We start from the raw sequence: 13343 nt of genomic DNA, 5'->3' as shown, positions 1-13343 counted from the left end.
AGCCTCAGTGATGTTAAATAGGGACCTCCCGAATAAATAGAGGAGCACGTGGGACTGTACCTTAGAGCGGAAGGGGGAAACTGTGACGGAGTGTGCAGCCCAATACGTCTCTCCTCATGAGTCAAATTCAACTCTGTCTCTGCTTGATTCCTTCTTCTTGTCTTGTGTAATAGTTTGGTGTTTGAACCTGACAGTAATTTGTTGTGAGTTCATGCACTGTGTTGGTTTTGTTCTTGGAACAAGGTGATGTTCATGTACGGTTCATTTTGTGCACCAGTAAAAAAACATATAACTTTGTCTTGAATTTAAAAAAAAATATATATATAATAATATTTTTCCACTAAAAAAGAGTTCGGTGAATGCGCATTTGAAACTGGTGGGGTTCGGTACCTCCAACGAGGTTAAGAACCACTGATGTAAACAAACTACGGTGAGTTCAAGGACCGCCAAAATTAGTAGGACAAAAGGTCGCCAAATACTCGAATCAGTGAAGCATGTTTAATATAAACAGTGTGCTTTATAACAATTTCGGGAGGTTTGTGTCATGTTTGTCCTCCTACAGAAACCATATTAAAACAAAATTATTATTTTTTTCTGCTCATCTTTTTCCATTTTTCATACATTTTTGAAAAAGCTCCAGAGAGCCTCTAGAGCCGCGGGTTGCCGACCCCCGCCCTAGGGGAACAACGCTAATATACATTTGATGAAAGAGGCAATCAAACCTGCTTGCAAGATCACAACATTTATAAGTCAGGAAAGAGAGAAATCCCCTTTCAATAATTCATACATTTCCTGACTATCATAAAAATATATTATAAGCCAATTTATTGTGTGGTTTTATCTAGTTTATTTCACAAGTCAAAAGCAAAATCTTTAAAATAATCCTGGTTTATGTAATTTAATTTACAGTTTGACATTTTATCATAGTTAATATAGGCAATTATATTGTATTACAAAACACTTATTTTTTAGTAGGCAATTTTATTTAAATCATTCTGGAATATCCAAATCTAGGCCAGTACTTGTTTTGTTTTTCTCATACGTCGCAAACAGCTTTTTAATGGTTTTATTTTAATTGGGGCCCAAATCCTCCTTGCTAATGTTTGGATGCAGACTGTTTTTTAATGATTTTTTTTTTTTTTTGAACAGATGTGTCATTAAATTTGGGAAGTGTTACCTCAGAGAAGGCTCATCTGACGTGAAATCGCGAGGCTGCCTTTGCAGGAGCTTCAATTAGTCGCATCTTAATGAGAATCTCACTCTCTAAGCCGGGCTTAATAACGCTTCCGGCTTTATCCGATCACCGCGTGACTTATTCACTTGAAAAACCGTTTCAACTTTGTCGTAAATCCACAAATCAAAAGTGGCTCTTATAGTTGGGACATAAGGACACGTGTGTGTTGTTACTGACTGTAGCTGCTGGATGATGAGCTCCTCCTCGTTGAGGTACTTGAGCCTCTCCTCCTCCACTAGGAGGCGCTGTCTCTGCAAAGGATCCTCCTGCTTCCTGAGGGCGTCGGCCACGCGTACGTTCAACTCCGTCTCGGTCCGCTTGAGCATCGTGCGCATGGAGTCTTGGTTCTCCAGCTGTGAGCGGCACAAAGACGCAAAAAGTCAGTGTTCAAAAACAAGAAAAAAAAATACAAAAATTAGGGGTATTTTATTTGAACTAACCAAAATTATCTGCCAGTAGAACAAGAAAATTTGGCTTGTCAAGACTTTCAAAAACAAGTAAAATTAAAGCTGCAAGCAGCGATGGACGGGACCGACTTTGACGGCACATAAAATCCAAACCCGAGCAATAATTAAAACTCTTTGGTCAACTTTTAATCAGAAGGGTTCAATCTCTCTTCTCCTTTTTGCTAGTCCTGGTGTGTGTCCAGTTTGGTGAGTTTTGAAGCATGTTAAGGGGGTCAAATTATAGCTCAAAGAGGCAAAAGTGACTGTTTTTACTAAAATTTTGTTTAGAAGGGGGAATTGCCAACTTCCTGTTGATTTTTGCTGAAAAATGTCAACGTATGAAATCTAGGTCTAAGTCAGACCTACTTAGAGGTTTTGTTTCATGTCTCTACGACATTTCTACCGGAAGTTACAAGCAGTTATGTCTGTGTTTTTTCCTGGGGGACGCTAGAGCGCAATTTTGAGTGTTGGGGTTTGGTTTTTTGATTAGATTGCAATTTTCGCCAGTCCTGATGTGTGTGTCAAATATGGTGAGTTTTGAAGCATGTTAAAGGGGTCAAATTACAGCTCAAAGAGGCGGCGGAATAATAATAATACAACCTTACAAATACAATAGGGTCCTCTGTCCCAAAGGGACATTGCGGTCCCTAATTAGCTAACCTCAATGAACCCAAATATACCTTAAAATAAGTATATTCTCACTAAAAACAAGTGCAAAAAAAATTTGACCTTTTTGCTCAATATGTTGGAAAATATTTTTAAATTAAGTAAATGCTAGTGCCATTATATTGACATAATGATATGCGCTCGGCATTACATTTCTTGAAACCAGCAAACTTATACTAAAAATTAATTTATTGTTCTTAATGGAAAGGCAACAAGGCAACCGCTTGTTACTCTCGGGGTCTCCTAGCCCATACTTGCCAACCTTGAGACCTCCGATTTCGGGAGGTGGGGCGTGGGGGCGTGGTCGGGGGTGGGGCGGGGCGTGGTTAAGAGGGGAGGAGTATATTGACAGCTAGAATTCACCAAGTCAAGTATTTCATACACACATATATATATATATATATATATATATATATATATATATATATATATATATATATATATATATATATATATATATATATATATATATATATATATATATATATATATATATATATATATATATATTTCTACATCCTGAAAATATGCAAACAAACTGTGTTTAGATAAATGATACTTCAAACTTGCATAAATAAATATTAAGGAATGTAACATAACTTGGCTTCTGAGAGTTTCAAAATGTAATGAATAAAATGCTAAAGTTGTTGATAAACAAGCAATTATTTTAATATTTAAATATGGTCATTTTAAATGAATTATTATGATCATTTAAAATCAATTATTTCAAATATGTTTATTTTAATGTATAATTCTATGGCTGGATGTAATAAGGAGTCACGAAAAAAATAAAAATAAAAATACAATTCATTTTGATGTTTTTAGCAAAATATAGTAAAAATGTATTTATTTTTTTATTTTTTTTTATTAATAAATATATTTATTTTTAGGTAAGATAAACATAATAATACAATTTATCTCTAGTCTGGATGATTTAGTTCTTGTCACCCTGTTGTCCTCCCGTCATGAAAAAAGGCTGTCGTCACTCAGGTCTGCATGGAGCTGGAGGGGGCGTGGCTTCCAGCTCTGGCTGAAAATCGGGAGATTTTCGGGAGAATATTTGTTCCGGGAGATTTTCGGGAGAGGCGCTGAATTTCGGGAGTCTCCCGGAAAATTCGGGAGGGTTGGCAAGTATATCCTAGCCGCTCAGGCAAATAATATTGTCTAAAAATGCATTTTTCCATCGATAACATGACATCATCGCGCCAAGTGCGTGCTCTTTCAGTTAATTAGTGCGCATATATATGTAATTTTGAGGAATTTATCTGAATGTGCATGAACTATTTCTGTTCAAAATTGTTTGAAATGTCACATGTTAAATGTTTAAATATTAACTGTCAGTTCACTGTACTGTGCCAACTGTACTACTATATGAGTACGTATTTTCTATTGTTTCATTGAAAATAAAACAGCAAAGTCCATTTGGCTGTCATCTGTTTTAATTATGAGACACAATTGTGTCAAAGTCATGATTTTTTTGTTCATGCTTGAAATAAGAAATTATTTACTTTAAAAAAAAGTAGTTTTATACTTGTAAGTGTTGATGACACAGCTTTGCAACAGTTGACATTGTAGTTTCAAGCATGTTTTACTCAATGTAGGTCAGGGGTCACCAACGCAGTAAGGACCAGATGAATCGCCCGCTGGCCTGTTCTAAAAATAGTTTTAAATAGCAGCACTTACCAGTGAGCTGCCTCTATTTTTTAAATTGTATTTATTTACGAGCAAGCTGGTCTCGCTTTGCTCAACATTTTTAATTCTAAGAGAGACAAAACTCAAATAGAATTTGAAAATCCAAGAAAATATTTTAAAGACCTGGTCTTCACTTGTTTAAATAAATTCATTTATTTTTTTACTTTGCTTCTTACAACTTTCAGAAAGACAATTTTAGAGAAAAAATACAACCTTAAAAATGATTTGAGGATTTTTAAACACATATACCTTTTTACCTTTTAAATTCCTTCCTCTTCTTTCCTGACAATTTAAATCAATGTTCAAAAGTAATTTTTTTTTTTTATTGTAAAGAATAATAAATACATTTTAATTTAATTCTTCATTTTAACTTCTGTTTTTTTGACGAATAATATTTGTGAAATATTTCTTATTATGATTAAAATTCAAAAAAATTATTCTGGCAAATCTAGAAAATCTGTAGAATCAAATTTAAATCTTATTTCAAAGTCTTTTGGATTTCTTTTAAAAATTTTGTTCTGAAAAATCTAGAAGAAATAATGATTTGTCTTTGTTAGAAATATAGCCTGGTCGAATTTGTTATATATTCTAACAAAGTGCAGATTGGATTTTAACCTATTCAAAACATGTCATCAAAATTCTAAAATTAATCTTAATCAGGAAAAATTACTAATGATGTTCCATAAATTCTTTTTTTAATTTTTTCAAAAAGATTCGAATTAGCTAGTTTTTCTCTTCTTTTTTTTTGGTTGAATTTTGAATTTTAAAGAGTCGAAATTGAAAATAAACTATGATTCAAAATTTTATTTTCATTTTTTTCGTGTTTTCTCCTCTTTTATAAAAATGTTCGTGGCTAGCTAATTAAAATGGGATATTGTGATTTCACAAGTTCTGTCTTAGAAGTGATCATTTGAAAATGTTCAATTTGAAAAATGTGCACTTAGAGAAAATATAAAAATAAAGTGTTGCATATTGATATTTATCTGTTTCTATATATATTTATTGTGAGAAATCATTAAGATGATCAGTGTTTCCACAAAGATAAATATCATTAATTATCAGTGACGTGCGGTGAGGTTGATGGCTGGTCAGGCACTGACTTCATCACAGTCAGATTTACAAACATATGAACCCTAAAGAGTATCTTATTCACCATTTGATTGGCAGCAGTTAACGGGTTATGTTTAAAAGCTCATACCAGCATTCTTCCCTGCTTGGCACTCAGCATCAAGGGTTGGAATTGGGGGTTAAATCACCAAAAATGATTCCCGGGCGCGGCGCCGCTGCTGCCCACTGCTCCCCTCACCTCCCAGGGGGTGAACAAGGGGATGGGTCAAATGCAGAGGACAAATTTCACCACACCTAGTGTGTGTGTGAGAATCATTGGTACTTTAACTTAACTTTAACTTTACACATACAAACTGTAGCCCACAAAAAAGCACATTTAATAAAAAAAACATTATTATGGTCTTACCTTTACTTATAAATAAAGTTCATGCGCCGCTGTTGTGCTGGATTAATGAACCCCCTGACGGGAGTGTTATATCAACTAAAGCCCTCACTTAAACTTTCCACGTGCAAGATTGAATCTATTTAAATAAGTGTAACCGAGGGTTTATAAATGTCGCCTATACTGTATGAAACTACAAAATAACAAACACGGAGTCTCCAGTTTACACGAGGACCACTTTATTTACCTTCTTTCAAAAACCTACGCTCCACTGTGTCATCACTTCCGCTCTTAGCGCCTTCAAAATAAGAGCTCAAGGCATATACTGTATAACAGCGCATAACAGGAACTTAACATCACAAAGAGGAAAGCCCATAAAAATAGGTTACAAAAGTTATTTAATAAGAAGCCAAAAAGTGCAAAAACAATAATGTTCGTGTTGGAGGAGTTGTGAATTAGGTACACCTGCAGTCTGCAGGTGTACCTAAAGTTGTGGCCCTGCAGTCATTCACAACTCCTCCAATACGAACATAATTGTTTTTGCACTTTTTGGATTCTTATGAAATAACTTTTTTAAATAGATTCAATCTTGCACGTGGAAAGTTTAAGTGTGGGCTTTAGTTGATATAACACTCCCGTCAGGAGGTGCAAATTCTACGGCGGGGGTGCAGGAGGCGGGACTACTGGAGCCTCAGCCAGTGCGTCTTTTGCAGCCGTTTTATGATCGCTCAGCACAAGAAATATGTTACACACATACAGTTGTTGACAAAATACACTGTACATTATATACCTCAGCTAACTAAACTATGGAAATGTATAATATAATTCATATAGCAATACGGTCTCACTGCACAGCAGGCCAGCAGTTAGCCGAGTCCGCAATCCATGGTGAGGCACAACTGAGTGACGTGCCTCAACTGGCTGCTGTTCACCGCACCGTCTCTTCTCAGTATTTGAACGGCAAATGTGAAAATTCAGCGATTTTGAATAAAAAATAATCTAAAACTGGTGAAGTTAAATGGAAAATAACTTTATAGTAGAATCACTGGATACATATAACAATTTAATACTTTTTTTTTCTTTTTACATTTTTTTTCTTTCCATGATGGCAGGTGAGGCCCCGCCTCACCTGCCTCTAGTGACTGCACGTCACTGTTAATTATTAATAATAACATAGAGTTAAAGGTAAATTGAGCAAATTGGCTATTTCTGGCAATTTATTTAAGTGTGTATCAAACTGGTAGCCCTTCGCATCAGTACCCAAGAAGTAGCTCTTGCTTTCAAAAAGGTTGGTCACCCCTGATATAGGTCATCAAATCTCAGCAACAAGCTGTAATATCTTACTGATATCATTTAGGACCAAAACCCTTAAAACAAGTAAAACACTAACATAAAATCTGTTTAGTGAGAAGAATGATCTTATCAGACGGAAAATAAGTAAATACCACCCTTATTTGAGATATCTAATCTTACTTCGATTTCAGATTTTGCAGTGTATTTGAGTACTCCTTCACCGCTGCCGTGTTGTTATACCCGCTACTTTGCCCACGCGAGGGCTTATTTGTATGCCCCGAGGAAAAGTGTGTATGTGCACGCGGCAGATTCACTGAGCGTGAACTCCTCCTCGGTGTTATGAATGGAAAAAAAAACGTCGGTGTAATACAACTCTGAGATCAAAGCACCTGGTAAGGGAAGGAGAATAAATTATGGATGTGCGACTCATGTTCCAGCAAGTAAAACAACACCACCAGCATTCCACATGACCCCGTCATCCTCCGTTACATTGCCACTGCAGCTAAACCAAGATTATATTAACATATTTCATCATCATATTTATGACCATATGTTTATTTTTTTCCCATTTTTTTTACATACAGTACATGCATTCCCGTATTGCAGCACTGTGCTGATGTCTTCCTGAGGTGAATAATTCATGACCTGTATGTCCAAGGCTGAGCTGTTCTGAATTTTGACTTTGGATAAGGAAGCACAACATTAACACTACGTTTTTATAGTGAGAACGAGGGGTGTCCCCCTTTAGTATTTGCAAAATATATTTTCCAGACTATAGAGTGCACAGGTATAGAGTACAGGCTAAAAGTTTGGACACACCTCATTCAATGCGTTTTCTTTATTTTCATGACTATTTACATTGGAGATTGTCACTGAAGGCATCAAAACTAGAGATGTGGCTTTTTTGCCGATATTCCGATATTGTCCAACTCTTAATTACCGATTCCGATATGAACCGATACTGATATATACAGTCGTGGAATTAACACATTATTATGCCTAATTTTGTTGTGATGCCCCGCTGGATGCATTAAACAATGTAACAAGGTTTTCCAAAATAAATCAACTCAAGTTATGGAAAAAAATGCCAACATGGCACTGCCATATTTATTATTTAAGTCACAAAGTGTATTATTTTTTTTTAACATGCCTCAAAACAGCAGCTTGGAATTTGGGACATGCTCTCCCTGAGATAATCCTGATACCCACTACAACTATGGGAAGTACTATACTTCATACTTGCCAACCTTGAGACCTCCGATTTCGGGAGTTTTGGGGGGGGGGGGGGGGGGGGGGGGCGTGGTTAAGAGGGGAGGAGTATATTGACAGCTAAAATTCACCAAGTCAAGTATTTCATACATACATACATACACATATATATATATATATATATATATATATATATATATATATATATATATATATATATATATATATATATATATATATATACATCCATCCATCCATCCATCCATCCATCTTCTTCCGCTTATCCGAGGTCGGGTCGCGGGGGCAGCAGCCTAAGCAGGGAAGCCCAGACTTCCCTCTCCCCAGCCACTTCGTCCAGCTCCTCCCTGGGGATCCCGAGGCGTTCCCAGGCCAGCCGGGAGACATAGTCTTCCCAACGTGTCCTGGGTCTTCCTCGTGGCCTCCTACCGGTCGGACATGCCCTAAACACCTCCTTAGGGAGGCGCTCGGGTGGCATCCTGACCAGATGCCCGAACCACCTCATCTGGCTCCTCTCAATGTGGAGGAGCAGCGGCTTTACTTTGAGCTCCCCCCGGATGACAGAGCTTCTCACCCTATCTCTAAGGGAGAGCCCCGCCACCCGGCGGAGGAAACTCATTTCGGCCGCTTGTACCCGTGATCTTGTCCTTTCGGTCATAACCCAAAGCTCATGACCATAGGTGAGGATGGGAACGTAGATCGACCGGTAAATTGAGAGCTTTGCCTTCCGGCTCAGCTCCTTCTTCACCACAACGGATCGATACAGTGTCCGCATTACTGAAGACGCCGCACCGATCCGCCTGTCGATCTCACGATCCACTCTTCCCTCACTCGTGAACAAGACTCCGAGGTACTTGAACTCCTCCACTTGGGGCAAGATCTCCTCCCCAACCCGGAGATGGCACTCCACCCTTTTCCGGGCGAGAACCATGGACTCGGACTTGGAGGTGCTGATTCTCATCCCAGTCGCTTCACACTCAGCTGCGAACCGATCCAGTGAGAGCTGAAGATCCTGGCCAGATGAAGCCATCAGGACCAAATCATCTGCAAAAAGCAGAGACCTAATCCTGCAGCCACCAAACCGGATCCCCTCAACGCCTTGACTGCGCCTAGAAATTCTGTCCATAAAAGTTATGAACAGAATCGGTGACAAAGGGCAGCCTTGGCGGAGTCCAACCCTCACCGGAAACGTGTCCGACTTACTGCCAGCAATGCGAACCAAGCTCTGACACTGATCATACAGGGAGTGGACCGCCACAATCAGACAGTCCGAAACCCCATACTCTCTGAGCACTCCCCACAGGACTTCCCGAGGGACACGGTCGAATGCCATCTCCAAGTCCACAAAGCACATGTAGACTGGTTGGGCAAACTCCCATGCACCCTCAAGGACCCTGCCGAGAGTATAGAGCTGGTCCACAGTTCCACGACCAGGACGAAAACCACACTGTTCCTCCTGAATCCGAGGTTCGACTATCCGGCGTAGCCTCCTCTCCAGTACACCTGAATAGACCTTACCGGGAAGGCTGAGGAGTGTGATCCCACGATAGTTAGAACACACCCTCCGGTTCCCCTTTTTAAAGAGAGGAACCACCACCCCGGTCTGCCAATCCAGAGGTACTGCCCCCGATGTCCACGCGATGCTGCAGAGTCTTGTCAACCAAGACAGCCCTACAGCATCCAGAGCCTTAAGGAACTCCGGGCGGATCTCATCCACCCCCGGGGCCTTGCCACCGAGGAGCTTTTTAACTACCTCAGCAACCTCAGCCCCAGAAATAGGAGAGCCCACCACAGATTTCCCAGGCACTGCTTCCTCATAGGAAGACGTGTTGGTGGGATTGAGGAGGTCTTCGAAGTATTCCCTCCACCGATCCACAACTTCCGCAGTCGAGGTCAGCAGAACACCATCCGCACCATACACGGTGTTGGTAGTGCACTGCTTCCCCTTCCTGAGGCGGCGGATGGTGGTCCAGAATCGCTTCGAAGCCGTCCGGAAGAACGAATAAGAATATACATATATATATATATATATATATATATATATATATCCTGAAAATATGCAAACAAAACTGTGTTTAGATAATTGATACTTCAAACTTGCATAAATAAATATTAAGGAATATAATATAACTTGGCTTCTGAGAGCTTCAAAATGTAATGAATAAAATGCTAAAGTTGTTGATAAACAAGCAATTATTTTAATAATTGAATATGGTCATTTTAAATGAATTATTATGATCATTTAAAATTAATTATTTCAAATATGTTTATTTTAATGTATAATTCTATGGCTGGATGTAATAAGGAGTCAGAAAAAATACAAATAAAAATACAATTAATTTTGATGTTTTTAGCAAAATATAGTAAAAATGTATTTAGTTTTTTTTTTTTAAATTAATAAATATATTTATTTTTAGGTAAGATAAACATAATAATACAATTTACCTCTAATCTGGATGATTTAGTTCTTGTCACCCTGTTGTCCTCCCGTTGTGAAAAAAGGCTGTCCTCACTCAGGTCCGCATGGAACTGGAGGGGGCGTGGCCTCCAGCTCCAGCTGAAAATCGGGAGATTTTCGGGAGAATATTTGTCCCGGGAGGTTTTCGGGAGAGGCGCTGAATTTCGGGAGTCTCCCGGAAAATTCGGGAGGGTTGGCAAGTATGCTATACTTTGACTTTCGCATTATTTTTAATTTTTTTTAAACATGCCTCAAAACAACAGCTACAAAAACAATGTATACTAGAGTAATAAAGTAAACAATAACATAGTCCTCCTTTAATGCAAGACTGGCTGGCATACTGTATAACAGGAAATTATAAACTGGGCTCAATCTGAACAGCCAAAATGGGCATCTACATCAACTATATGATTTACCTGGTAAGGACAAAAAACAAAAAACAAAAAAATAATAATAATTTTGAAACCGATACCGATAATTTCCGATATTACATTTTAAAGCATTTATCGGCCGATAATAGCGGCAGTCCGATATTATCGGACATCTCTAATCAAAACTATGAATGAACGCATAACAAAAAAAAGGTGAAATAACTGAAAACATGTTTTACATTCTAGTTTCTTCAAAATAGCCACCCTTTGCTCTGATTACTGCTTTGCACACTCTTGGCATTCTCTCCATGAGCTTCAAGAGGTAGTCACCTGAAATGGTTTTTCCAACAGTCTTGAACCTCATCGAGAGAATGCCAAGAGTGTGCAAAGCGGTAATCAGAGCAAAGGGTGGCTCGTACATCCACATGTGTTCATTCATAGTTTTAATGCCTTCAGAGACAATCTACAATGTAAATAGTCATGAAAATAAAGAAAATGCATTGAATGAGAAGGTGTGTCCAAACACCTTCCCGGGAGACTCCAGAATTTCCAAAACCATTCTCCCAAATTTCTCCCAATTTCCACCCGGACAACAATATTGGGGGCGTGCCTTAAAGGCACTGCCTTTAGCGTCCGCTTTTCCTCCATATAAACAGCGTGCCGGCCCAGTCACATAATATATGCGGCTTTTACACACACACACAAGTGAATGCGAAGCATACTTGATCAACAGCCATTCAGGTCACACTGACGGTGGCCGTATAAACAACTTTAACACTGTTACAAATATGCGCCACACTGTGAACCCACACCAAACAAGAATGACAAACACATTTCGGGAGAACATCCGCACCGTAACACAACAGAACAAATACCCAGAATCCCTTGCAGCACTAACTCTTCCGGGACGCTACAATATACACCCCCTGCTACCCCCCAACCCCGTCCACCTCAACCTCCTCATGCTCTCTCGGGGAGAGCATGTCCCAAATTCCAAGCTGCTGTTTTGAGGCATGTTTTTAAAAAAATAATGCACTTTGTGACTTCAATAATAAATACGGCAGTGCCATGTTGGCACTTGAGTTGATTTATTTTGGAAAACCTTGTTACATTGTTTAATGCATCCAGCGGGGCATCACAACAAAATTAGGCATAATAATGTGTTAATTCCACGAATTAACGACGATATCGGAATCGGTAATTAAGAGTTGGACAATATTGGAATATCGGATATCGGCAAAAAAGCCATTATCAGACATCTCCCAGGGGGCAATCAAGGGTGATGGGTCAAATGCAGAGAATAATTTCGCCACACCTAGTGTGTGTGTGACAAACATGGGTACCCTAACCCTAACTTTTTAAAGGGAGGGTCCCACTAGCAGAGTGCTGCCCCCGAGTGGCTCGGAGGGTATAACACAGAAGCGTTCATGTCAATGAATGAGTGACAGGTGTACGTACCTGGGTCTTACGCAGCTGGCTGAGCTGCTTGCGCAGGTCGTTGGCGTTCTGCTGCAGGCCGTGCAGGTGGAGCTGCATCTGCAGGCGGCTGACGTTGTTCAGCGGCGTGGAGTTGGACGGCGGCGGCGGCATCAGGGCCAGCGGCGCCGACGGAGTGTGAGCTGCCAATCAGAGCGGGAAGGGAAGGGAAGGGAAGGGAGGGGGGTTCATGGTGAGGTCGTCGCGGAAACAGACGGGTTGATTCAGTGGGCAGTAGTCGGCCCACGCGGGTCGCACACTAAACAATTAAACACACCCACACACACACATATATATATAAATATATATAAATACACACACACGTGTACACAGTGTGCACAGCGTGTGAAAGTGCATATCTGCGAAACCATAATGGCCCACCGGAGATATGTGAGCTCATGCTATTAGTAAACTATTCAGAGGTGCAATTAGTCGGCCCGGTAGTGACACACAGGGGGGTGACCATGCTCTTATCTTAACACGCCGCTCTGGGAGGAGATACATCACTCCCTAGCCACACACACACACACACACACACATATATATATTTACATATAAAGGCCTCCGCACAGTGTCATGTCTATGACGGCACTGTGAGCGTCACCGAAATAACCAAAGGTAAAAACAGAGGAAAGGACGAAGGAGGGGGCCCTGCACCCCCAGGTACAGGAAGACACCCATACAGAGGTCAGGGGGCAAAGGAGAAATGAAATGCAAACTACCTTTCTTCTTTAGCCGTCCTGCTGGAATATAGAAAGAGCCAGTTACCCAGATAAGAATAAGAATAATAATGATGATAATGAAAGTAAAGCTTGATTAGACATAACCTTAAAGGTCCCCTATTATGCAAATGTGAATGATGTTTTTCCAACAGTAATATACAGTTAGTCCCTAGATCCTGAAAAGTCTATTATCTCCCTGCATGCTCGCGGACATGACACCGCCTCAGAACCAAAGCTGGCTAAATGAACTCGCCGAGCATCAAAAAGCAGGCTTTGCTACAAAAAAAATTAAAAGCTGGATGAAATTA

The 13343-nt window shown here is 39.7% G+C and overlaps 1 protein-coding gene across 15 annotated transcripts in view; it reads right to left on the bottom strand.

Moving 5' to 3' along the window:
- The window catches only part of srcin1a (SRC kinase signaling inhibitor 1a), a 230460-nt gene that overhangs the window by 48922 nt on the left and 168195 nt on the right, over positions 1 to 13343 (bottom strand). For 11 of the 15 annotated variants that reach the window (XM_061981945.2, XM_072915998.1, XM_061981937.2 and 8 more), the window contains 3 exons: positions 13036 to 13056; positions 12296 to 12456; positions 1412 to 1587 (listed from right to left, as the gene is read on the bottom strand). In XM_061981945.2, coding sequence (XP_061837929.2) covers positions 1412 to 1587; positions 12296 to 12456; positions 13036 to 13056 — 358 coding nt within the window. The remainder of the gene's footprint in view (positions 1 to 1411; positions 1588 to 12295; positions 12457 to 13035; positions 13057 to 13343) is intronic. The other 4 variants (XM_061981939.2, XM_061981943.2, XM_061981941.2 and 1 more) reach the window with 2 other exon arrangements.

Source organism: Nerophis lumbriciformis, linkage group LG24 (genome assembly GCF_033978685.3).
Source record: "Nerophis lumbriciformis linkage group LG24, RoL_Nlum_v2.1, whole genome shotgun sequence".
NCBI lineage: Eukaryota > Metazoa > Chordata > Actinopteri > Syngnathiformes > Syngnathidae > Nerophis > Nerophis lumbriciformis.
The sequence above is the reverse complement of the archived record's forward strand: the minus strand, read 5'-3'. Positions and strand labels throughout refer to the sequence as shown.